The sequence below is a fragment of the Strix uralensis genome, chromosome 10 (assembly GCF_047716275.1).
Source record: "Strix uralensis isolate ZFMK-TIS-50842 chromosome 10, bStrUra1, whole genome shotgun sequence".
NCBI lineage: Eukaryota > Metazoa > Chordata > Aves > Strigiformes > Strigidae > Strix > Strix uralensis.
This window is the reverse complement of record NC_133981.1, coordinates 21,707,621-21,733,856: the sequence shown is the minus strand read 5'-3', so window position 1 is coordinate 21,733,856 and position 26,236 is coordinate 21,707,621. Positions and strand designations below refer to the sequence as shown.

Below are 26,236 nucleotides of genomic sequence, written 5' to 3'. Positions count from 1 at the left end.
TAGCCCCTTTAAGTACTGGGAGGCGGCTCTGAGGTCTCTCTGGAGACTTCTCCAGCTGAACCCCCCCAACTCTCTCAGCCTGTCCTCACAGGGGAGGTGCTCCAGCCCCCTGAGCATCTTCGTGACCTCCTCTGGACCCACTCGAGCAGCTCTGTGTCCTTCTGATGTTGGGGGCCCCAGAGCTGGACACAGCACTGCAGGTGTACAGTAGAGTGTAAAAGCATAAAATTATAGCGCAAAAAATCGTCAAAGATACAGAGCATTGGCCTGTGACTGAGGCCACGGTTAGAAGGTTATTTTAATCCAGCACTACGTATATAGCAGCTGGAAGATGTAATTCACCTTCCTGTGGTGTCTCCCTCAGCACTAGCATTTGTATGGCCAGGCAGTAAGCTGGAGTTGCTGAGAACTAACCGTAGGCTCTTGTTAGGTGAAGTTTTAGTCAGACTGGTTCCTGAGGCAGCTCTCTACATGGCTCTCCTCACACTGCCAGCGACACAAAGCAGGCCACAGAACAACACAGCCAGGAGTGGGGAGAGATGAAGGCAGGGGGAGGAAAGTGGCAGCAGGTCTGCACTTTTCCATAGCAACATGGATTTGTATTAAATAACAGTGACATTAAGTTGTGAGATCAGGAAACTTCAGTCTGTTTCAGCCATAGATTTACTGGATGAGCTCAAACAAGTTGCTAAATCTTCTCTTGTTTCTAAGTTCCCCATTTAAAATCAAGGGACATGTCTGCCCTAACAGGGTCGTTGTGATTATTTAATTTGTTAGGTGAGACTCATATAAAATACATTGATATAAACTAAAATACACAGGATGGGTTTTGCCCATTTCCTTTAATTTTTGAAAACAAGTAAGTAGACGAAATTTTGTGCCCTTCAAAACCAAACAGAATCTTTCTTTGTGTAAAATGTTCCATAAACCTTAGTGGTTGTTCATTTTTATTGTATTATTTTTAATAATACTGCAGATATTTCAGAAAAGGGCAATATTGTTTCTACTGCATAAAAAAAAAATCATCACGATATAGTTGGGTTTTGCATTTTCCCCTTCATATTGTTTGAAAAAAAACCCCAAACAAAACACAAATACTATTAGGAAATTTACCCTCCCACATCCCTCCCCACAAAAGAAAAATATTTTTTAAAAAATCAGTAAAGTGTTAAACAAGTCAGATATTAAATGCACACATTTACAAGCACAGCACATTAGTAATACTGTATAATACTTTAGACCATGCCAAACCATATGTATGTGTATAAAGCTACAGGTGAAATGGTTCATAGCAGCAGAATAGGAAGCATGTTCCATACAAGTACATAGTTCCTGTGGAGATATATGGATGAGTGCAACGTTTCAAAGTACATTGACAAGCTAAAACACACAAGTTTTTCTGCTACAGCAGTGTGTGTTATGATTCAAAGGGCAATCTTGACTTGTCTGGGGTTTTGATTTTGTGTCTAATGGATGGCCAGTTGAGTGGTGTGGGTTCCACCTCTTGGCACACTTTACTGTAAACATTCATGAGGAGTCCTGATTGCTGAAGATAACTTCATTGAAATCAAGGCCAAGTATAACCTAACAGTACATCTACATTTGCACATCCCCCTCTGATAAGAAAATGTGTTGATGTGTACTCTGGAAGAGAACATAACCCATCCCAGGGCCCATATGTGGCTTTAGGGCCTTAGTTCTGCAACTCTGGTGGGTGTAGAGAAAGACCAGAAAGGGACACTGGATTAGAAATATTTGTGACTCATTAGGACTTCCAAAAATGTTAATTTCTAGGTTTTGGAGTGGGCATTTTTTCAATGTCAATATGTAGTTTTCAGTTGCTTCGTTGTATATAACTCAATCTGTAGTTTCAACTCTGGGAACACTTCTCTTCCAGAAGTATCATTTTCCAGTGGGACTGTGATTTTCATTGGTAACCTCTAGTTATGGATGCCAAGCTGAAGAGCCCCTCTGAGGGAGGCCACCATTCACAAGGTGATGGTTCTGTACCTTCATAAAGGCAGGCTCCTTCAGAATGTCCTTTCCTAAGCACCTAATGATGGAGACATGCAAAGGCAAGCAGGACGTAAAATATTTGAAGTAGAATTGTGATAGAGAAGTTCTCTCTAAGACTTCTACCTTACCACACAAAAAATACAACTAAGATAAAGTAAAATTAAATAAATCTATTGGATTTAATGATGTGACTTGAGACAAAGCGATTCTATGAAAATGCCTTTTTAAGCCATAACTGTAAAATCTCAAAGAAATGCAGACTACCTGTACAGTTCTATGTAATATTAAGATATACTTAGGGACTTCTAGTGAAATGTTTTCCTCTGTAGGCGGCCAGCAGCCACTTCTGTTTCTAATAACTCCAGATGCTGGTGTCTGAGGTTTGGTGATTTTGAATTGTAGAGAAGGCAGAAGATTTTATGACATTTCTTCTGAGCTGTCATAGGCTTTTGCTTGTCTCTCCCCATCAAACAGTGTGCGGTATAGTACAGTATTCCTCCATAGGTTTCTTATACAACCGTTAAATAAAAAAACAGTACAAGAAAAAAAATAGTTCAGAACAAATAATAGTGTTTGGAATATTGGCAGAAAAAAAAAACCAACCCAAGAGATAGTCTAGAGATTTTGATACTGGGACTAGCATTTGTATACCTCATGGTAACAACCATCCATCAGCTGGATTCACATACAACACCTCTTTTAAATCAGAGGGAGTCAGTTCATACAATTGATAGACTAAGAAGGCCTGATATCACAAACCCAACATTCCTCCCTCTGTGAAACAGAGAAGTCACAATATCCCTGTCTTAATTCCTTCATCTGCACCATATATAAATTACCTTCTGGAACTCTTGTAGAGGTTAAGGACCAGTTACTCTACCCTTCCACCAAATAAGCTCCTATTCTGACTTCAGTGCAAGCCTTGATACCATTCAGGGTAGGAGAATCAGTGCCTAATCTGCGACTATCTAGAAAGTACCATGAAGATGAGAAAAGCGATATAGTGCTACATATTGTCATTGCAGGATCCTTCATTTCTCTGAGGGGAATGAATAGATGTTCAGACAGACAGACTGGCAAACAGATAGAGACAGATGGAGAGGCCAAGGTATGCAGAGCTCTAAATGTGCTCTTTCTTCCTCAGAATATTGCCACATATATAAAGTAAGCTTGGTCTCCTGTTGTACCAGCATAGACAAACACATTTCAATGTAGGGGATGGGAAGTGTCAACCAAAATGAAGTACTGGCCACCCAGACACTAAAGAAAATGAAAAAGTTAGAGGTCTCCTGAAGCAGCATACATCATCTTAGAGACCATTAACTTACAAGAGCAGCAAAATTCATAACTCTTTAGAAATATTCTCTATCCAATCTCCAGAAAAACAGTGACTCAGAAGTGGGCCCATTCCACCACATTTTTAGACCTGTTGAAGGGGACAGGGGGTGGAGGGAAGGCAATAAGAGCAGCTGAGGTGGTGCTTCCTGTTGGCTTCACAAAACTCGCCCTGAAAGAAGAGCTTTGTTAGATGCAAAAGTCAGTCTTGCAGCTGCCCGAGTCTATGGAAATCACACACAGCCTGGTGCAAAAGCCACTGGCCTCAGCTGGGAAGGCTCACTCTGATTTGAGTGGACCTTGGATACAGCCCACATTTAGACAGTAATATGCAACAGCAGTTACAAGTCCTCCCCCCATCCCCTCACAATTTCTTCCAATATAAACAAAAGGACATTCTGGTCCCCTTTATATACATACATTAAAAGCTGAAATGGTCTGAAATGCTTACAGATTAGAATGCATATATCTATACAACATTACACCTGCCAGAAATCAAAGTAGAAAAGTTTTACAGCACATTATACAGATCCCTCTAACTTCTAAAAAAAACATTTACTGAAATCACCATATTACAAGAAGTCATCACTAACATACCATATAATACTATTTCTTTTTCTTTTACATAATCATTACTTATATAGTAATTTAAAAAAATCACTTTTAAACAAGTATACAATTTTCACTTTAAAATTAACTGGTTAATAAAATTTTGTGCAAAACAAGCCAGCCTCTATAATTAAGTGAATTTATTTATTTATTTATTTATACAAAAAAATAAAACAAAAAAGATAGTTCTTTCAGAAATGCGTCTCCTTTTCTGTAATGGTTGAAATGGTGCCATCTCCTTTCAGTTTGGCATCGCAGTCATTTATTGCTGCAATGTAGGCTCCTCCTCCAAGTTTCCCTCTCATTTTCAGATCTGAGCTAGGTGTAATCAGCTTCCTGAATTTCTAGAAAATTTGAGAAAATGGAAAGCATTATCTTTTTCTTGGTCTCAGACACACACTTCTTAAACAGATTGACTATAAAACCCTTTTCTCTTGCATGCCTGCTTCTCATTTCCCTGTTATAGGTACATCCATAAAGCTGCATGCTGCACAGTTCTTTACAAATCACACCAGACCCAAGGCTAGAGAATGCAGGTGAAGACAAAGTCAAAGTGAATTCTCATGCTGATTTAGAGCAACATTCCCTTCCATGAAGAAACTCAGCACAATGCTTTGGGTAAGGCCTGTTATATGGGTACATTTTGTTTCTCATGGTATAGTCAAAGGTTACACACAGAAAAAAATAAATAAACAAGAGACTTTTCAAGTGTATTAAGCTACAATAAAGAACAAAATAATTCAACTCAGTGTTCAGACAAGAACCTTCTCTTTTATAGCAATAACATCAGTAGCAACATTGCTGCTTACAGCCTGGGGAGCAGAATTGTTGCAAGAAGTTGGCTTCCTGAGAAGCTCCCAATTGTAATTAAAAAACCCTCTCATTGTTTATGTATGGAAAAGATAATGACCTGTCTGCCGTGCTTCAGACTACAAGGCAATGCAAAACAAGATTCTATAAATAAAGTCTATTTACTTGCAGAGACCAGGTAAGGTTGATGCATTAAGGAAATATTTCATGTTAAGATCTGTGCAAAACTTCCTTCTTTGACATGCTAAGAAAACTATATTATGGACAATTAATTTTTTTGTTTATATACCCACAGTAAAGATTTCCTACGTAGTCTCCAGGGTGTATTTAATCAGCTTAATGGAGTCATTTCAGTATGGACTGCTGTCAGCCAGAACAACAAATTGCCTGTTAGCTTCTCCATTCAAGAAAGCAGTAGCTATCACATTGAGATATACTCAGATATATTCAGATGTCATACACTTTTGTTCTGAGTGGAGGATAATTTTGAAAGTGTGGATATACACTGTGAGACAGATCTTTCAAACATGCTAGAAAAGTTAATGAGCCCCAGGCATCCTAGACACAGGAATTCCTACTGTTTTGTTCTTCATGTTGGCATTATCCTAGCAAATATCAGAAAGACTGAGAAAGCGTGAAAGTACCTTCCATATATGTACTGAGATAGGAGGAGGCAGTACTGGGATACCGACTTTTACTGACTAGTATCTAAGGAACTCCAGATGACAGAACCAGGCTTTTCTGCCAATATGAGAAAGCACAAATGGCCAAGTAAGATTTATATTCTTGTTTCTTCCATTACAACCATCTTCACTGTCTTGGAGAAAAGGTCTTATATTTAATAATCTTAACCTCAGCCTAGATCTGAGATAACCTGATACAAACGCTAGTAAATTGCACTGAATATTTCTTTTTGTCTCTATTTCTCACTTAGAGAACTGTAATCAGGAAAACTGTCCAGAAGACATGTAAGTGTTTGCTACCCAGCTCCTGGAGGAAAATCCTGGCAGCACAGACATTAGTTACCAAAAACATGGAAAGAAGGCAGCTGACCTGAGTGAATGGCTGGTACAAACCTTCTTGATGGGTTTAGCTGATGTTACAGACATTTTAAGCTACAAAATGAGCTGGAACAGAGCACCTTAAAGCTATAGTATTAGTTTACCACAGGCTGAAATCATCAAAGGCAAAAAAAAGGAGGAAATTCAGAAGAAAATACAGAAAATTCAGATGCCTCTTTCCACCAGTGACTGAGAGCCCTAACCCAAGCTGCCACTGGCACAGGTATGTGGCACTGCTTTTTCGATTCAACTGTGCTTAGTCTTACGCAGGTGAGGATTCACTTTCCCTTCCCACTTCTTCTTTCAGTATCATTAATCTGAAAATATATCTTACCTCTATGAAAGTGCCTTCTGTCTTCCACAGCTTAATGCAGATCCACAAAGGGATACAGATCATGGAAGAGAGCGCCATCATCCATCCTATGCCATAGCCCCAGTCAGGGTATATATATATATTGTTGTATTTCAAAGGCTTGTATTTCACCAGGAAAAAGATGAAGATTCCCTGAAATAAGAAGAGAAACACATTAGCAGTATTTGAAAAAACACTGCCCTGTGTAACAAGAAAATGATCGACTGTTTAGGCAAGGCCAGTCTCCCTAAAGATGGAAAGTAGAGGTAAGATTTTCACTCAGAGAAAAAAAAAAAAAAAACAACAGCAATATATTCTTTTATGTACAGCTTAAATAACATGTCTCAGTAGCTTCCACAGAACCTTTCAAGTTTAAATCCTATTTACCTCTATATGACAATAAAACCTGCAAAGAGTACCTGGGCAGGAAAGATTAAGTTTTGCTACCACAAACCAGCTGTGATTCAGTAACACAAGCTCTGTTCTCTCCAACCTGTCATGATGAAAAAGGAAAGTTAAAATTTTCAAAGTTGCCTTAATCCACTGTCTGTATCTGCAGTTCTGCAGGCCAACTCTCTCATCCTCACCAAAGCTCAAATATACCTGTCTGAATTCAACAGTTGTCTAATCAAGCAGTTTAGACCATTTAAATTTATGAAGTATAGAAAAGTTACTATGTACTTTTCTTCAAAGTGGTGAAAAGAGTGTACAAGAGCAAGGGATATTAAGTTCATTTCAGACTTGGTGTAAATGAGTCAGAAATTTTCCCAAGTTTGCAGATGAACTGGCAGAGCTCAAGGGGACCTTGATCTCCAGGTGCCCCAGCATCTGTGGTTTTGCAGTTGCTATCATTTACGTACTGGACAATTGGAAGGTTTTAGTATCTAATCCTCAAGCATTGTGGATCAAATTTATATATAGTATCTAATCTGGTCATGCTCCTTTTGTAATTTTGTCCCTGTTATCTAGCTGCAGCAGACTGCCAGAGCTGGCACCAGTACTGCTAGCTTCTGGTATGGCAAATTCCTTCCCCCTCTTCATGCATATGAGATGTGCTTTTGGCCTCTTCTACTACTCCTGATAGAAGAAAAAATGTCTATTCGCCCAAAGAGAGCGAAGGAAATAGGAACCTGGAGCAGCAAGGGAACTAGAACAAGTCTAGTGGAACTGGAGTTATGCTGGGTAGACACAAGGTATACTAGCAGTGCAGTGAAAAAAAGGCCTCTGTTGTATTGGCAAATGTTCATATAGGGCCCTGAGTTTATTTCTTTCCTATTATTGTGTATACTAAGATTTCTCACAATTCACAGAATATTTAACAATTTTTGCAGATCCTACAGAGTGTTTTTTAATTAAATCATATGCTACAAATCAGTAAGCATTTTTCTCAACTGTTGTGAATTACTAGCATCAGCAAAATTCTAAAAAATATGCACTTTATGTCTAAACCAAGTTATTTCAATATTCTGTACTTACTGCGCAAATACCTGGAGTTAAGACCATCCAGCACCATTTAATCAATGACAGTGGTTTGTACCCAATCATATCTTCAATGTTATCATAAAAGCGATTGCTGCCTGCCCCAAAAAGCAAATTAAAAGCAGATTAGAATGTACATGTAAGAGGTTGTATAGCCCAGTATTTAAAACAGTAAATAGAAAAAAATAGGTTCTGACAGAGCTGCAGAGACTGAAGCTGCTATCTCTTTCCCTGACATGCACATCTCTCCGTCATCTGCTCCGTCCTCGTGGCAGAGACTGTGCCTACATCTGTATCTGTCCGATATGAACAGAGAGTAGGAGTGGGCAAGCTGTCAAATAGAAATGGCTTCTGGTCAGTAACAGTTTGAGCAAGCCCAGTTAAAGAGTATATCTATGCTACAAGCTCATGTATGAATCCCTAGATAGCTTGGGGACATGTGTGAACTGAAGTCTACATGTTGTTTTACAAAGTAAAATTGTCAGTCCTTTGTGTGCAAAAAACACCTGAGGATGTCACCATGAACATGCCCGGCACTGTGGTGGTTTTCTCTTGACTTTGCTGACAGACAGAAATGGCAGAGTGAGGGACAGTACTATGTCCCTTATGTGTTTACGATGCATGAATTCCAACGTTCCTGGATTTATCTGTGAGTGTCAGAAGTGGATGGGAACATGCCCTACACAGATGCTTTGCGAGAGAAGAAAGACTGATTGCCACCCCTACTTCCTAAGGCAGCTAGGGACTTCCTTGGTGAAGGAAGGTGGAGGTCAGTCCTGACAAAGACCAAGGGGGAAAAAAAAATATCTATTCCACTATCTTTGTTATTTAGAGTGGAAAAAAAGGCATTCCTGACTTTTGGTAGGGCATGGAATGTGGAGGGCCCCAGTCCATAAGGATACAAGTCTTTCACATTGCTTTTATGCAAATAGAAAACTTTCATAAAAACTGAATACCACAGCAATTTTCAGCAACTCACCGTAAACCCAGCCTATGCAGACACATTCAAATATGGCAACAAAAAGAAGGCACATGCCACTAGCTGCATAAGAGTCAAATAACTGAAAGACGTACATCCCACCCTAAAAGACAAAAACAGAAAAAGGAAAAAAAAAATATTGTGTTGGCACCACTAGGAATATTTCATAGCAAATATGGCTTTAATTACACAGTCAATCTGTTGGTTCCCTGGCAATCTTCCTACTAAAGTTGGTTCCTTCTTGAACAAAGAATCTTCATTTCCTAGTGATTTCTTTTGGTGAAAGATTTTTTTTTTTCCATAGCACTTAAGATTATTCCCTATGCCAGTTGAATACTGTGCATTTGCTTTAAGGTACTAAATCCTGGAGTGGAGAGAACTGCATTTGACTTGTTTCCAAAACACTCCCACCTCCATGCTTTTTTTCAACTTCATTTGTTATCACATCAAGCTGTAGACATCTACGGGTGCTTATGATCTTAGATCACTGCACATGAAGATGCAGTGTCTTGGTTTTGTGTCTGTGCTACTAATATGTAAAAGAATTATTTAAAATGTGGGGAAAGAAACCAAAATCTGTAGCTACTGGAATCACTCTCCAATGGCATAGGGACTGTAAAATGAGTAAACTGACGTGCAAGGTTTAACTGTAGCTCACAGCCTTTAAGCCACATTACTGAAACAAGTCATTATTATCTCAGCAAAAAAAAAAATGAAATAAGAATCACCCTGACTCCAAGCAAGCTTTTTAAAAATGTTTTCTTAACAAGTTAAAAATTGTTCTCCAAATGGCTTTAAAATAGCCACCTCTGCACTTCCAGAAAGGAGAGCAACCAAAACCAAGCAGTGTCCTCAGTTAGCCTGGCATCCATACGCGAGGCACACTGTGCTATCCATGAGCTGTAATTTTCTGCATTCAGTGGTGCCAAAATACCAACTCGTATGAAAAAGGTAAATGTGCTTAAGACATCCTCACTTACTTACTGTTTGACTATGACTCAACTATATCTGTTGTCACCGCTATCAAAGACATAATTCTTTTCTTCTTTTCCTGTATTTTTTCTCTTGCTTGCAACAGTCAGAGCCGTTCAGAGAACTGGCTGGCTTTCTAGAGCCTTTGCCTCGAGGCAAGATGAGAAGAAAACCTATGAAGTCCAATTAATAACATTATGGATAACCTGACTATTAAAATTATATGAATAGTATTACACTACTTTCTAAGCAAGATACTTAATCTTTTATCACATATGCGTTCAATATTGAAATAATAATGAGGAGGAGATTCAGAAAAGATCATTTCCACAGAAAGGAATCCTAAGACTTCCCTCTTTGCAGAAAGCTATGTGAAGGGAATAGGGGCTTGAGATCATCTCTTCAGTTGAAATGTAATGCTATTTGAGTAGTACATATGATCCATTACATCTCAGACCATTTTCTGCAAATGGAAGAGAACCCTAAAAATATAAAGAAAACTAAATCAAAAACAATACCTAGGATTTCCCCCTTTTTTCTCTGTATTAACTGACTGAAGGTAAGTTAAGATGGACTCTGTAAACTTGAAATCCTGTCTAAATATTACAGAACGTAAGAATGTTCTAAAGTTATTGTGTACAATACTGCACTGATGTCCAAGCAGGCGTTTGGCAAAACTAGTGCTGTATAGTTAGGAAATGACCATATATAGAATCACAGAATCATTCATATATCTGAATGAGAAAGTTTTCCTATAAGGTAAAATACCTTTTATGAATAATCCAAAGCCTGAATAAAATCCAGGAACATGTATTTAGAAATGCAAGAGAGGCCAAGGACAGAGTTGGGATATATGTGTACCCTTGGAAGTCTCCCTCATGCATAATGCCTTGATGCCTTACTGAAGTACCATGGAATGGAGCATTCTCCACCAGTGTGTCATTTCTGCACTGGATCACAGCTACTCAGATTGCCTAGTTGATGATGTAAATAAGTCACATCTCTCAGTAATAACTTATGTCTCTCTAGCGATACTGGGAAAAAGGTGTTTCTCTGCCCTTTAAGGTTTTTGTTGAGCAAAAAGTTATAGTAAAAGCACTGTGGAATGTCAGCCCTCCCAGACCAGAATGCAAATGTTGAAGTAAAATTTTTTTAATTAAATGAGATTTTTTTTTTCTCCTAATGCAGATGCTGCTTTGATTATCTGCTACACTGCTTTTAGTCAGCTCTGCTAGCTGACTGCTTCTCAAAATCTCAAGTTCACAAGTGGACATCTTTACTGCAAAGAGCTCATGGTGAGGTTCAGCAAATATCTGAGCCAATTGGAAACTTCAGAGATCAACCAACTAAGACAATACAATGTAAGGAAACCAATTCCACAAAACTCCTGCGCAAATATTCCTGTCATTTTGGAGAACTTGCTTTCCCTTCACTCTTCATGCTTATATTTCTTTTAGCCTGTACATCTTGATAATGTATCTCTCAGTGCTCTGAGACACTGAGCAAAGACAATTTATCTTACCAAAAGTAAGAATGATTAAAGGCAAACTGGTCCCTATAATGTTGCTCTGCTCCAATGTTCAACTTACAGGGACACACAGCTGGCAGGAATTCTTAATCAACCACTCACAGGGAACTGTGTCACATAATACCCTTCATAAACTAACTGACAATCTAAATTCCAGTTTAAAGCCAGAACTATTTTCTTGGACAAACCTCTAGAACACCACTATTCTGGTGGATAGAAATCCTTTCTTAATTTTCAGCCTAATTATTCATGGCCAGCTTATACAGCCTGGATTGGGGATGAGGGAAAGGGAGCCATTCTTTTTGCAGAAATAGTACATGTTTATACTCACTGTTACGTCTATCATGTACTTACAGAAAGCAATCATACACCCTTGCTAATATTATCATCATTTTACTAGTTTCTGGTAAAATCGTCTTTGTACTCCTAGGATCATCCTCACTGCTCTTGCTTTGCATGCTGTTCCAGTCTGAATACAAGTATCCAGTCATACAGAATACTTCAGTGGGACTATTACCTTTTCCAGTCATGGGACCATTCCCATCTCTTAATTGGAAATACCTTTCTGAAACATCTAAGAAAGATAGTTTTATGTCTACAGCATATTTGTAGAGTTTAGTTTCACATCCAGATACTTCTCTTTCCGAATTGTTTTCAATGCCTAGCAGAACTGCTTACTACTATATGGACAACCATATACCTTGTGCTACTATGGTCTACCCCATCTTTAAGAGTCCAGTCACCCAGTTCTTCCCTATTATTACGCCTTCTTCCGTGACCCAGGAACATTGGAGTTAATGAAGCCTGATTTGGACTTAAATCTTATAGATGACTGTAAGCCCTTATACTTCATACACTCATTAGGCTACAGCTATTTGTGAATTCTCTGTTTTTCAATAAAGACTGAACTCATGCCTTGTTCTTTTGAACAATAAGGATACTGCTAGGACTTCTCTACCTGGCTGTCAACTTTCAGGAATGTTGAACTTTCATGGAAGAGGATGTATCTTTGAAACTTCTGTTTAATTGACTGAAATCTGCCAATAGGTTCAAAATTTAAAATGAAGAAGGAATACATCTCCAAAGAGCTAGTCTTATGTAGCCAATATGTGTCTTGTTTCCACAGTGAGTCAACTACAGATACTAGATAAAATTTCTACCAAGAGCTGTCTGTGTAGCTTCACTAAGAATCTCTTTTAACACCAACAGCCATCATCTCCTTTTTGTCCAGTCACTTGTACAAGTCCTTTTCTTCTGAATAAAATTAATAATTTTTCTTGTGGTGAATTTTCAATTCCTCCACTGAAGTATATAAAACTTCTGCTTGCTACATTTGCTTCATACAGTGTCATATCTCTTATCAGAGAAAGATAACTGATTAGTCTCGCACAAACTGTCACTGTAAAAAATAGTATGTTTGATTTTGTCCTAGTCTTCACTTTCCTCCCCATCTTCAGTCATTCTTTCCTTGAAAGTGTATCTAAAGCTAATATATTCTGATTATCAATTTATTCTATTCGTTGTAAAGCTTGAATACTGAGGACGACGGACTAACATGCTTACAATTGGCTAACACCTTTTTCCGGTGAAATCTGCTCATTTTTAGTAACAAAGCAATTTGAAAAGCACATAGTATAAGTACTGTGTATCTCTGTAGAGGGAATTTAAGTGACCCCAGATGGGTTCACGAAGCCCTGGGAGACTGCTTCACTGGGAAACCCTGCCTGAGATTGCTGCACAACAGAGACACATCGTGGCCCTTCACAGTTAATACAGCCAGCCTTCCTCGGACAAACATTCCTCAGACATTTAATTCTACAGCTCCTCAGACATGAAACTTTTTTCATTGCCTCACTGCTTGGCACAGGGAGGCTTTAATGGCACAGCAAGCAGAAGAATGTGGGCAGAAGAGAGTGGGGATTCTGCCCGTGTTCTTCCTGTCTTGAGAGGGAAAGGTGAAGGAGAGGAAGACTGTTGATACAACTCGTTCTCTAAAGCAAGCACTAACAAGTACCAAAGGTTCCCAGAGTCCCTCCCACACCTAGGTACCAAACACAGTAGTGGCAGATATGTTGTACCATGAACTGATGGGATGGACTGACACCATCAGAATTTTAGGTTAAGAACATCCCAAAGCAAACACCCTGGTTTGTTTGAAAATAAAAAATTTTTTTTTTTTTCCACTCTTACTGAGGCAATTTTTTCTCAGAGATTGTCTGTATTGATTGACCTGGCCTGGTGATATAAAAATCAAAGATGTTTTAGTGTTCTATTTTCACTTTACTTCATCTTCTTTACTGGTCTATTCATCATATTGATCTAGTTGTTTTCAGACTGGTTTGCCCAGAGTAAATAAGCAGAAACCATGATCAGTATACCTGGTTGGCTGGCGCAAAGCAGATGGAATTTCCTTGGCTACGTAACTTTGATTAAAATATTTCCTAAGCTCAACTGAAAAACTGAGGATACATTTCACATTTCAAATGTTACACAGTAGTTGAGAACAGTCTCTTAAGTATTTTGTAGTCATATTCCTGACAGTGAAGTTTGTCTATGGCAGATGTCCTTGCATTTTATTTGTTATGATTATAAACAGAAACCCCTTTCCTTTTTTCTGCTGTAGTACAACAAAGCACATCTTACCTCAGTTAACATTATTAGGCCAATGAAGTATGACACAATGGAAAGGCCGAGAATCAACAGTTCTCTTCTGTAGCCCCTTCGGAAAATCTTTGGGTACATATCTACAACAGCTGTCACAAGGCTTTCAACACACACGAACTAGAACAAATGATAGGAAAGTACAATGAAATATGTGTCTCATCTGCTGTTGGGATTTGCTACCAAACACTTCAAATATCCTTCTGTGTTCTCATCATAGAGACTGAATGATCCCTGAGGACACTCTATAAGCAGAAGCTCAAACTGGGAGGAACATAATTTCAAAATTAAGAAGCCCACCACCAAATTCAGACACTTGAATCCACTAATATTATCTCAGAATGCATTTGCCCTGTAGCAGATGGATTGCATAAAGATTAAATCTTTCAAATGGGACTTCAATGGGACTTAAATATTGTACAAACCGTTCACAGGATTGCATCAGAATTTCATTCTAAGCATTCTGCTCTTCTGTCACTCAAAGGAATGATATGCAGTGCTATGCACCTTTAAGCACTGCTAAATGAACTTCAGGTTTTTTGGAGAAGGTCTTTCCATTTTACAGGAGAGAGAAGTTCCACAAAGCTATTAAGTGCCCAAGCCAAGTACATCTAATGAAGGAGGGAAGGAACCTTCTTACTAACTTTAAAAATCAGCAGAAAGCAAGAGGCCTGAGCTTCTGACTCAGGGCTCTGGAGCAAGGTTTCTAAAATAGGCACCAAAATTAATGTCCAAAAGTAGACAATACAAAGCCTGCTTCATTGGAACCGTCAAGAGTAGAATTCAGGAATTGCTCATTTTAAAAAAGACTTTTACAAAAATTGTTAGATCAGGAAAAAGAGCAGTTATTAAAACGTTAAGTTTAATGATTGGAAATGTCATGCATAATAAACACTGAAAGAGCTTTATCTACAGCATACAATCATAAACTTTCTGGACCAAATCACGCTGAGAGCCGAGCTGCATGCTAAAAATGCCAGCTACTTTATATTTTCCATTGAACAGCTTTCACAATTTTTAAGGTCACATAGGAAGGACAACTTCTACGCCGTCACTTTGCTGAAGAATATGACTACACATTTCTTACTGTGGTATCCTTAAGTATAAATACACCATAGGAACTTACATTATCACTATCTGATATTCAGTTTCAAAATTCATTGCGAAGTGCTTTAAAAACGGGAAAAGAAGACACACTGGTATTTTACTGAATTGTGAATTTTAATCACCCATATTTAAGTTCAGACTGATTTCCATATTAATAATGAAAGCTGCAGTCAGGCTGAATCAGTGTTCACAGTAAATCATAAAGAAATCTCCAGCATCACATAACTAAGATTTAAAATAAGGAACTTGAATCAATGGTTTTAAGCAAGGAATTAAGTTAAGGTTCGTTCTTTCCTCAGGTTATATGCTGTTTACATCAAGGATGCTGATCTATACATGTTAGGGAATCTGACAAATTGTTTAAATAGACTTTGTTTCATACCTGACTATCTAATCCAAGGAATATGAGCATCATGAAGAACAGAGTTGCCCACAGAGGAGAAAGAGGCATCATGGTAACAGCTTTAGGGTAAGCAATGAATGCAAGTCCTGGTCCTGAAAAGGAAGAAAAGAAAGGAAATAGTTTATACTTGTGCACTGGGTCTGGCTGAGATGGAGTTAACGTTTTTCATTACAGCCTGTACAGTGCTGTGTTTCGGATTTGTGGATAGAACAGCATTGCTAACACCAACGTTGTGGCTATTGCTGAACAGTGCTTGCACAGTATCATGTATTAAACTGTCTTTATCTGGACCCACCAGTTTTCTCACTTTTTCTCTTCCCGTTCCCTTTCCCATCCCACTGGGGTGGGTGAGTGAGAGAACAGCAGTGTGGATGCTTGGCTGCTGGAGAGTCAACCCACCACAGCTTGATTGTTCTTTTATGGCAGATAAGAGGAACTAAATACAAGATTGAAAACCTTGACAAACTCTACATCTCTAATAGTCTAAATATTTGGTGATGAAGTTAACCAGTAATGAAGACTTGCTTGACACATCAACTCTGCCTACATCCTGTCCAAATGTTTGAAGGTCAAGACTTCTGTTAAGACATCACTGTGCTTTACATTCTCCTTCTTCTTTGTGTGGATGTACAGCAAGACTCACATGCCTGAATAAATAATAGCATGTGGTCCTGTGATTGCCCGATATAACTTAAAACATATTCTGGAATAGTGGTTTTTTTTTTTTTCTTAAAACAGCACTGTATCTGACATCTTGTGCAAGAATGCAGTCAATGGTAAGAACTGCACCTTGGAAGCCATACATGGTGCAAGCCAAATGTCTACTGTTTGTTCAGAATCTGCTCTGCATTTTTGAGTGCTGCCGTTGGTACGTAACATTAATTCATTAGCTGCATATTTACAGAAACCCTTAAAATAGAACATTTTTGCAACAGCAATTGGGAACTTCTCAGATCTGCTAAAATACCATCTCAGCTCATATTTTACTGTTCTTATTTACCTGTGCCCATTTTTCAGCTTATGCTATAATAGCTTTTATTGAAGTTAACCAGCTTGTAAAGCAGGGATACAAAGGCAGTATCACAAGGCTGTTAAAGGAGTACCTCTGTGCTCCTGCTGCAATAACTTCAGTGAGGACCTGTCAACACACTACTTCTTTTTCATTTAATGCAATATTTACAAGCTCCTATAGTCTCCAGAGTTGCTGTAGTCCTTTAACCTTTTTCTATAATAGTATAAGCCAGTTGTCTTGATGGCTTTAGGAAAAGAGAAATATTTTCCATGACAGTATCAGGGAAGCTCTACTTGCTTTGCAGTTTTCCTGCTAACCTTGACTAACTTCATGAGAGTCATTTCTCCTTCTCAACATTATACTGGTTTTCTTTCTGGGCAGCACTCCTTTTTATTCTGTGGAGTTTTAAGTGATGCTTAAAGATGCTACATCCACAAAGGGGTTAAAGAGCAATTCACTTTCATTACTTCAAGTGATGGTAATGAATATTAGATAGTTAATTTCTCACAGAGCTGGGCCTTTGTGCCTTTCTGGACTCAAAACAAGAACTTTTATACTTAATCAACCAGAGTGTCTCAGTGTTTGTCCCTGGGAGAATACCTTACTGACATTAGGAGATGGAATTAGCTGTTCGACTGTTAGAAATCTGTATTTGGAAAGTATACAGTAAGCAAGACTTCAGAGGACTTCCAAAGATTTCTCCTAAACAGCTGGTTTCTCATTACTTTAATAGATATATCTTTTGCATTTTCTTTTTATTTTTATATTTTTTTCTTCAGAAGGAACAAATGTTTGTGTGCATTTTGGTCGGTCTCATTTAAAGAAAAATGAACGCCCCATTCATGGGGATATAACACTCAAGGGGCATAACTGAGCTAAACAATCTTCTGGACGTTCAGCTGGAGTAAGTTTGTGTTACAATAGTTCCATGACTATGAATTTGGTGCTATGCACAGTAACGTCAATATTTGCCACACATACGTGTATGACCATAAAAATAGTTAAGAACTCTTCTTACAGTAGCTATTCTCATGAGTCAGGTAGCAGGTTTTTAAGACGAGTTTTGTAAAACTATCTGCAAAACAGTCAACTTATTCATAAGACATGGCACAGGAAGCAACCTCTGGGCATTTTTTGTTAACTTAGAAAACTGCTTTTGGAACTTACCTGATTCTGCAACTTCTGCAATGGGCACGCCTTGTTCATAAGCCATAAATCCAAGAACTGAAAAGATAGCAAAACCAGCAACAAAGCTTGTGCCACTGTTCAAGCAGCAGAGCATGATGCAGTCTCTGAAAATACAAATAAAAAACACTGCAGTTGATCTCCAGAGCTTGGGTTTCTTTCATACACAGAGCCATAGGACTAACAGAACCCCAAGGTGCAGGAATGGACATTAAGTTACTCAGTAAGAATGAGATCCCAACTGATATTATGTCTGAGAGAAATCAGTCAAGCATAAGCATTTGCAAGAATATACCATCATAATACCCTTGCTTGTGTTTTAACTGGTTGAATTGCAAACCTGTTGCTTCTCACTTACTGTTTTTCAATAGAATCTTTAAAAAACATGTAAAAATGCTGTAAGAATGGTGTAAAGAACAATTTTTCTACAGTAGTTGTAATACTGCATTCCAGAGGATATGAACTCATTTATAAACTATATAAAAATCATAGTAATTTTTTTCCTGGAAAAAAATCCTATGGTCAGGTATTAGCTAATTGTATTCCAGTTACAGTGTATTGGCAATATATATCCATATGAAATACAACTCCAGTTTAGTTTATAAACTTTTTTTAAGAATCTGTGGTAATGAAAAGCACCATACACAATCTAAGAAGTGTGTACATGCCTAAAAAAGTGCCTAAAAAGTAGGCAAAGACAGTGCAGGGACACTAATCTTTCAGACCGATGTATCCTACCCATCAAACAACGACAACTACGAGGCCAAGGTGAAGAAATATTTCGTTTCCCAGATTGGAAATGTCACAATAGTAAATCGCTTTAAAAAAAAGGGAAAATACTCTTGCAGAAAGGTGTGATCTTTCCCCAGAGCTCAGTGAAATATCATTGTTCATGCTGCTTTCAGGCTTGAGAGATGATGAGTTAGGAATAATTTATCATGACAGTCAGTCTTTTAAGACTGTTTGCTATGAGAGACAGCTGTGTACTTGAGAAAGTAATAATCTAACCTAGATGGCCTGAAAGTAAATTAGGATCCTAAAACACTGAAACACAAGGCAAGCCTGTAGCTCTGTCAAGCCTATCCCTTAGTCTGGTTTGTTTATTCCCATCCTACTACAGCTCTGAAGCAAATTTTTGTGCGAGCTATCGATGAAAAGAAATGACCCTGTAAATTCTAACAGATTCTGAACGCACATCTTCAATAAAGATTCCCATCTTTGTCACAGATTTGTAGTGACTTTTTGAGAATCAGAGACAATTCATATTTTTGAAGTCCTGGCATATATTCCAGCAAAACTTCTTTGGTAATCTCCACCCTGTTGCTTGCTTCATTTGGTATTTTTATTCTGTAACTTTACCTCATCAGTTTATTAAGTTGAAAGTGAGGTGACCAGTTCCAGCATCTTACTCCTTCACCAATGAGCCCTGACCTGCATCCCACATCTGTTCAAAGCTCTTTCTGTTACTTTGATTCACATTAGGATCTCAAGCACAGATATTCTAAAGGGCAGGAGGCGGGCATGCATTTCAGTACTACAAAGTGAGTGATCAGCTGAACTACGGCCATTGGGCCACGGAAGGCTTTGGCTTTCGCTCATCACCTTACCTACAGTTAATTTTAACCTTTATTTTGAGAATGTTTTTATGTTTTCATAAGCGTTGCATAGTAAAAAATTTCTAGATGGCATATCATCTATAAATTGACAGAATTTGTCCAGAAATGAAAAAGAATGAACACTCCCATTTGTAGATCAAGACTCGGACATGGAGCAGTCAATGCTCTATGAACAGAGATGTTCACACTTTTTTCATGCACGGACTCTCTCTAACATTATTTGTTCATTAGCAGGGGTAAACAGCTCCTTTAAAATACTTTCTGAAAATTCTGAAAATGGTCAGAATTCTAAACTGTTTATTTGCTTTCCTATGAAATTGCTTCCTGTAGTTATGCACAGCCAGGCTAGTTACACACTTTGGATGTTTTAAAGCAAAACAGCAATCTAAAAGAAAGCCACCAGAGGCACAGAGTTCTTTGTACTTTGCAAAGACATAAAACAAAGAAAAAGGTCATCTTCCTAACCATTTTTCTCAGTGTATTTCAGCACTGAAGTAGCTCTGGAAAGATTCCCACCCCAGCCTATCTCACTTCAGAAACTGGTGAGTTTAGTGCTGAGAAATTAAAACTAAGTGTGATGAAAATGTCGATAAGAGATGTCAGAAAGATGTATTTTATAATCCTTTCAGAAAAAAAAAAGAGATACTACTTCAGTGGGATGGATCTGGCTGCTCACCAGTCATATGATGCCTCCATTTGGAACAGCCTGTTTTCTGCAGATAAGATTTATTTTAGATAATTCCCAGGCTTCGAATGCAGTCCAAACAACCAGATATTTTTCTCTGGTGAATGATGTGGCACAGGACATTTGAGAGCTGCTGGTTCCTAACCATGTGAAAAAGGGTTGAGGTGGAGACGCATTGCTCCCTGTGCACCTTCAGTGCCCCTGGCAGCTTCTGCTGCTTTCTCTTGAAGGAAAGTCCTAGGGCAAGGCCCAAGTAGCTTAAGCTGGACGATCCTATATAACTAGATCATCTGTGACAGAGCAAGACGAGTACTAACGTTTCTCCACTCACAGGGAAGACCCACGAACCACAGTGCCATGGTACAAAATAGTTACAGGGTAGATATGCATTTCTCCAAGGAAACGGGCAAAAGTGAACCTAAGGGGATTTTCATCATCTCCAGTTAGTGAGGTACCTATTCTTTTAATATCACACAGACACAGCTCCATCATCTTCTTCCCAGTTAGACAGTCATAGACTGAACACTCTGTTCTCTGGGGACCTAGCAGTTTCCCATCCTAATAAAAATACAACCTCTGATTTTAATTTCCATCCTTCCTTTATCTTTGCAGGAATTCTACTCACCCCTCAACTCCTGTTTTTTTCCTTTAGATAGAAGTGTGTAACCCTTAGTTCAGTCTTTTTTTTTTCTGCTATAGGAAGAAAAACTGAGAGGGGAATCTGGATCCATTGATTGTGAAACCAATGAATTTTAAAACACAAATGCTCGAGAACTATTGGAAGGAGAACATGAAATTTATCTCATTTACCATCTATTTTTTATAAGCATCCTTGGTAGGAAGGCAACAGCCTGACTGAAGCCCAAACTGACTTCAAATGAAAGCAAAACTTCAAACTTTTATGAAAACTTCACATTCTTCCAAATTAATGTCTTGCCAATCACCTGAATAATTCAAGACATGCATCCCTTATCATCTCCCTGCCTGACAGGCAGGATACTGCTGCAAGTTGATTCTGCCTTCCTTAAGGAGCTTCTCTGATTAGAGAGAAAAGCCGACAGAGCGTTTTGCATCCCTCCAGTTACTTCCTTGCCTTTATGAATCCCCTCAAGACCAATTCCCATTCTTCTTTTCCTCTTAGACTAGAAACTCGATAAAGGACACATCTTCATTTCTTAAAAGTTCTGTCCGTTTGTTGACAGTGTGTGAAATCACTCATTTATCTTCTGCACCACAGCAGCAACACGGCAGCTAACCCCTGATCTGTATGTACATGGAGCTCATACAGAAAAGATGGTACTGCTGAGCTGCAGCCTCCCGTACAAAGGAGCGGTGCTGTGAAGCCAGATGGCATTTCCCCCAGTGCGGAACTGCACAGTGTCCAGTGGGGAGCTGGGTCAGTGCTGCAAGTACAGAGCGCGTGAAGCAGGAACAAGAACATTTTCCTATTCTGTCTACTGGGGTTGTCTGAAGTTAATCCATCCCTTAAGAAGGTCTGAATGGATTAGGAATTCTTAGCTTGCTGAAAATTACAGGAGACATCAGTACTCCTTTCTTTTATTTATATGGGGAAAACATTGCCTCCTGATGGTACTGCCATTACCTTCATCTTTTCATTAGAGTCACTTTTGATATAAACTGTTGTAAATCCAGGGAGGATCTGTATTAATGTATTACAATGAAAGATAAGCAAGGACAAATTCATTTCCTATTCAAAAACATGACTTATTTGCAATTCATTGACAATGCTAATGAATTAGATCAGGTTGATAATAAGAAAAACCCAGGTGCAGTTTAGATTTTCCCTTTTCCCACTAAAATACCTCATATTATTTTCCACTTCAACTTTCCCTTAGAAAAAATATTCCAGCAAAACAGAGTGCAAAAAGAGTGGAGGTAGGTGTTACCACCAGTTGATACACTGTGGGTATTGCAAGAGGCAAATCTATAGCTTGATATTAATGTTTTTAAGTACTAGTTAGAACACAAGTTTAATTCTGCTTTCCACCGCATAGCTGCTTTGTATGTCCTGCTCTGTGAACAGCCCTGTTTAACCCAGATGCTTTCTGCACTTAACTTCTGCCCTACTTCTTTCCTCAGATTTCTTAAGAGTTATACTTCAGGACTATTCAGGAAATTTGTGAAAACATTTTGTTAGGGGAATTGTGAAGCTTGTATTCAGTAAAAAGGATTCTGTTGCAGCATCTTGCCTAGGAACTTTAAAAGAGAGCGGCTGATGTTTTTTACAAGCTATGCTGCTAGGGTCAGAGGAAAGGAAGGAAAATTACATAAGCTCTCTGACCACACATCAAAACTCCTGCTTTCTATAATGAGTTACAAAACCATAGTGACAATATTACTGCTGTCCTTGAGGCAGTGACCAAATAGTTTCTAGCTGGGATGCAACTGGAAAGAAATTTAAAAAAAAAAAAAAAAAAAGAGAAAAAAGAAATAGTGCCTTTGTTAAAGTACCACTTATGCTAATTAGGGAAAAATTTCATTACCCACTGTTCTGTAGGGGCATTCTTTACCCTCTGTTGGGGCATCTTTAATATTATTCTGAAAATAATGTCAACCAGCACTGAAGATTGTAGCAGACTTACACTACTTTATGCAGCAAAACAGTCAGAATTTTGGCTGTCATAGCCAAGCAAAGAGTGACTTACGATGCTGCTAAGTTACTTTGCATGTTTAGAAGGCAAAGTACCCTCAACTGCCGCTAGAATTTGCAGACATTCAGCTGGCAGATACATGTGTGTGTCTGTGGTTTCCAGTATCCCAATTCCCTCTCTGCCTGGAGGGTCCTACTGTTTGGTGTTTCTCTGACAAAAGAGCAACTTCTTGCTAAGACATTGAAAGAAGAAGGCGTTTCCTAAAAATGTCTCCTGAACTCTCCAAGTAAAACTGTAGTTTAGAATTTAAATACTTACACTTTGGGGGTTTTGGGGGTGGTGTGTTTGAGGTTCTTTTGCTTTTGCTTTTGGACTGTATTATTTCCTTTATATGAGAATGAAATTTTAATTCTCTGTCTGGAGATCATAATGGAGTCAGCACAATCAAACTGTCATTTACTGTCTGTATTACAGGCTGTTGAATAGTAGGAAAACTAATTCAGTAACTACTGATGCCAGAAGAAAAAAGTATTCATATTCCTGCCCATGCCAGTAAAATGGAATGAGGATTTTGTGTGAGTCATATCCTTTTGGCATTGATTCAGGAAAGATTAAAACCTACTGAAGTCATTAGCAATTTTCTTACTGGTTTCTATAAAGATAAGCAATGAAATGCTCCCCATTTCTACTGCGCTCTAGCTAGGAGCCAGTAAACTATTGGAAAAAGTGACATTCAGAGCATAGACCAAACTCAGGTGAGTTTTAATAACAATTTTTTGGTAGGATTTTTTTTTTAAAGCAGATATACATTATACAATCAAATATTGGACACAGACGCAATTATACATGTATGGAATTCTGTATATTACACATGCAGTTTTGTATACCTGTGTGTACTGAGTGGCTTGTGGCTGTGCAAGGGTCACATATGATCAAAAGGGATGAAAACACCAAATTTTGGAAAAGAGTTCCTCTGAAACAATTATAAGAAATACTACAGATCTCTGTTCTACAAAAACACATGCATATGCTTATGATTATTCATGTAAATAGCTAAAGGAAAAGGGAAGTACTTCTGAGTGAAGCTACGTATACGGACACTTCCATCACTGAAACTAAATGTAAAAATGAAGTGTGGAAGATATTACCTGTAGCAGTTATTATTGTAATTGTTGTAACTTCCCAACGCTGTCAAGCACCCCAAGCAGATCGCATAAGAGAAAAATATCTGTGTACCAGCATCCACCCACACCTGAAGACAAGAAAAATGGAGTTGTTAAAAAAGGTCAAGAAGGAATCACTTCTATACATATAATAACTGCAAATTTTCAGAAGCAACTGTACAGCGTAATAGTGTCTATCAAACCTTTTATAAGTCACAACCTTAAAAAAAAATATGCCATGAGTTAAATTCCCCTCTCCTTCCCAGTGGTATAAACAAGGAGTAACTCAGCTGGTCTTTACAGATTCAGCCCAATCTAAGTAGCAAGAAAGACATAATTTCTGGAGAAGAACATGACCCAGTATGAATTCCTTTATGGTTTTATTAACACTATAAGGTGTTAGTAATTGCAACCTAGATAGAATCATCTGCATAGTCTCATTTGATAATTATTTATTTAAATTTTAAAAGTTAGTGTGAAAAAATATTGTAAAGACAAAATACGCCATTCATACAAAATATACAAATTGAGCTGGGGAAAGAGAAGAGACAATTTATCCAGGGAAAAGGGGGTTTTTAGCAATACGTAATGGCCCCAGTTAGGCACATGGACATGGTTGTTCTGATCACTGCATAATTAATGAATAAAAGTCTGTAGAGCTTAAAAGTAGCTTTATAATATTATTATGGTAACACTTATATCCTAAAGTGATGCAAATACTAAATTCTAAATCAGAGAAAAGAAAAAAAAAGGAAGCATTAGTTGACACAGTGAGATTATTCTCCTCACAGCCATCTCAGAACATGACTATAACATGCAAATTTTTTTTACTTTAAAAATACTCCAACAAAACAGTTCATTTCATTCAGCTAGAATCTGGGTGTCTTATTATAGGAGGTGAACATTTTAACTCTTTTAACTCCTGATTTTGCCATGAGAGCAACGTGAAGAACCCACATCTACACAGCTGCACTGTTATTTTCAATTCGATAAATTCTGACTCCTGGTTTCCCAGGATAAATAAGCTCTCCAGGTTGGTTTTTTTTTTTTAAAAAAAAGCAGAGCAACCAAAGTGCTTTTCAGAGAAGTAGCAAAACACTGACTGCTGACCAGAGGCAATAGCTGTGTAGCCATTAGCTACTCTAAGTTTGAGACAGGAAAGAGGTAATAATTTCATTACTAATAATAGTAATATTAGTAATAGTAATCAAATACTTATAAATATGAAGGGGGTGTGTTTGTTTTACATGTGATCAAGTAAGACCTTGGTCTCTGGAGTTGTTGAGAGTGTTTCTGTTTAGGAATAACATTACGATCACATTTTATTTGCATCAGTGGCTTAAACGGTTTCATTGCTGTCATACTGAATAAGATACAGCTGGTTACATCTCAAAGTTTCACCACTTGGTAAGGAAAAAAACTGCACAGAGAAAGCTTTTTGAGAGACAGGCTCTTTAACAAGATCAGAAGCTCTCAAAAAGCTTTAAGTAGCATAGGTCAACTGAAAATGCACGGTCTTCTTAAGCATAAACAAAAGCTAGGAAACTGGATCAGCACATGTAGAATCTGCTGTTTCCTTCCATTTCTGTTTTAGCACAATGTATTGTTGCAGCCCATTGTATAGCACTTAGATGAGCAATAGCCTTTCCTCTTGGCATACGCCAGCTCCACAGAAGTCAGATTATTTCTTGGACAGCAAGTCCTAGTGGAAATGGGAACAAAGAAGAATTGTGCTCTCAAGTGAGAAACCCCAGAGCTGCTTGAGATGAGCAGCAGAGAGCACATGCCTCTGGAGGTCCTGTGTACCTAGTTAGAAAAACAGATAAAATTCTGGCCATAAGTTATATTATTTCCTTCAAAGAAAACAAGTTTCCTCTAAAGACCATGACATTTGGCAGTGCTTCAGCATAAGAAGTGGCAAATACTTTATGAGAAACATGTTCCATAAGCAAATACTCATATATTCTATAAAAGTTGAATTAGACAGACGAGCCCTTTGTTTTTGTTGCACTGGATGACATGATCTAGAAATTTCATCAGAACTTATGGCTAATGTTTAAACAGAAAGGAGGAAGTAATTTTATTTACTGAATGGAATAATAGAATCAGTGTATCTTCTTTTGGGTTGTATACTCAGAGAGCCAGTGACATTTAATTTGTGATGACCATTAATATTTTCATTTCAGGTTTCTGAAACAGCAAAACCATCTACAACTGATCAAGGAAGTGGCAAATAAGGAAATGAATTTAGAAACCACAGGTAAATTTTTGGTAGCTGGAAAAACATAAGCACTGGACTAACTGTTGTATTTTTATCACAAGCCCAGACATGTCAACATTTTAAAGCCATGCAGTTGATATTACAGATCAGTTTTTCACATCCTTGCCCCAACAGCTAGTGACCTTTTGACATTCAGCATCAGACTGCAGTACTCATTCATGGTCAGAGAATTCGTTGAGGTACGCAAATCGTTTGTTAGTCTAAGTCACACCCAGTCTTAGTCATTCATAAACTGCACCTCAGGGAAAGTTGTTCACATTAAAACTAGTGGGTACAGATGAGCTCTTGTAGATACCACTCACAAATCCAGGTGTCATCCATCTGGCTTACGGCAACAAAAGCATTATAAATTATTTCTGAGTGCTGAATT

The 26,236-nt window shown here is 38.1% G+C and overlaps 1 protein-coding gene across 4 annotated transcripts in view; it reads right to left on the bottom strand.

Annotated features, from left to right (window-relative positions):
- Positions 1–823: 823 nt before the first annotated feature.
- The window catches only part of SLC6A11 (solute carrier family 6 member 11), a 109,556-nt gene continuing 84,143 nt past the window's right edge, over positions 824–26,236 (bottom strand). For all 4 annotated transcript variants that reach the window (XM_074879697.1, XM_074879695.1, XM_074879699.1 and 1 more), the window contains exons 8-15: positions 23,571–23,674; positions 17,492–17,616; positions 15,292–15,404; positions 13,785–13,922; positions 8,642–8,744; positions 7,660–7,760; positions 6,166–6,336; positions 824–4,304 (exon numbers count right to left, since the gene is read on the bottom strand). In XM_074879697.1, the coding sequence (XP_074735798.1) occupies positions 4,152–4,304; positions 6,166–6,336; positions 7,660–7,760; positions 8,642–8,744; positions 13,785–13,922; positions 15,292–15,404; positions 17,492–17,616; positions 23,571–23,674 (1,008 nt within the window). In that variant the 3' untranslated portion in view covers positions 824–4,151. The remainder of the gene's footprint in view (positions 4,305–6,165; positions 6,337–7,659; positions 7,761–8,641; positions 8,745–13,784; positions 13,923–15,291; positions 15,405–17,491; positions 17,617–23,570; positions 23,675–26,236) is intronic.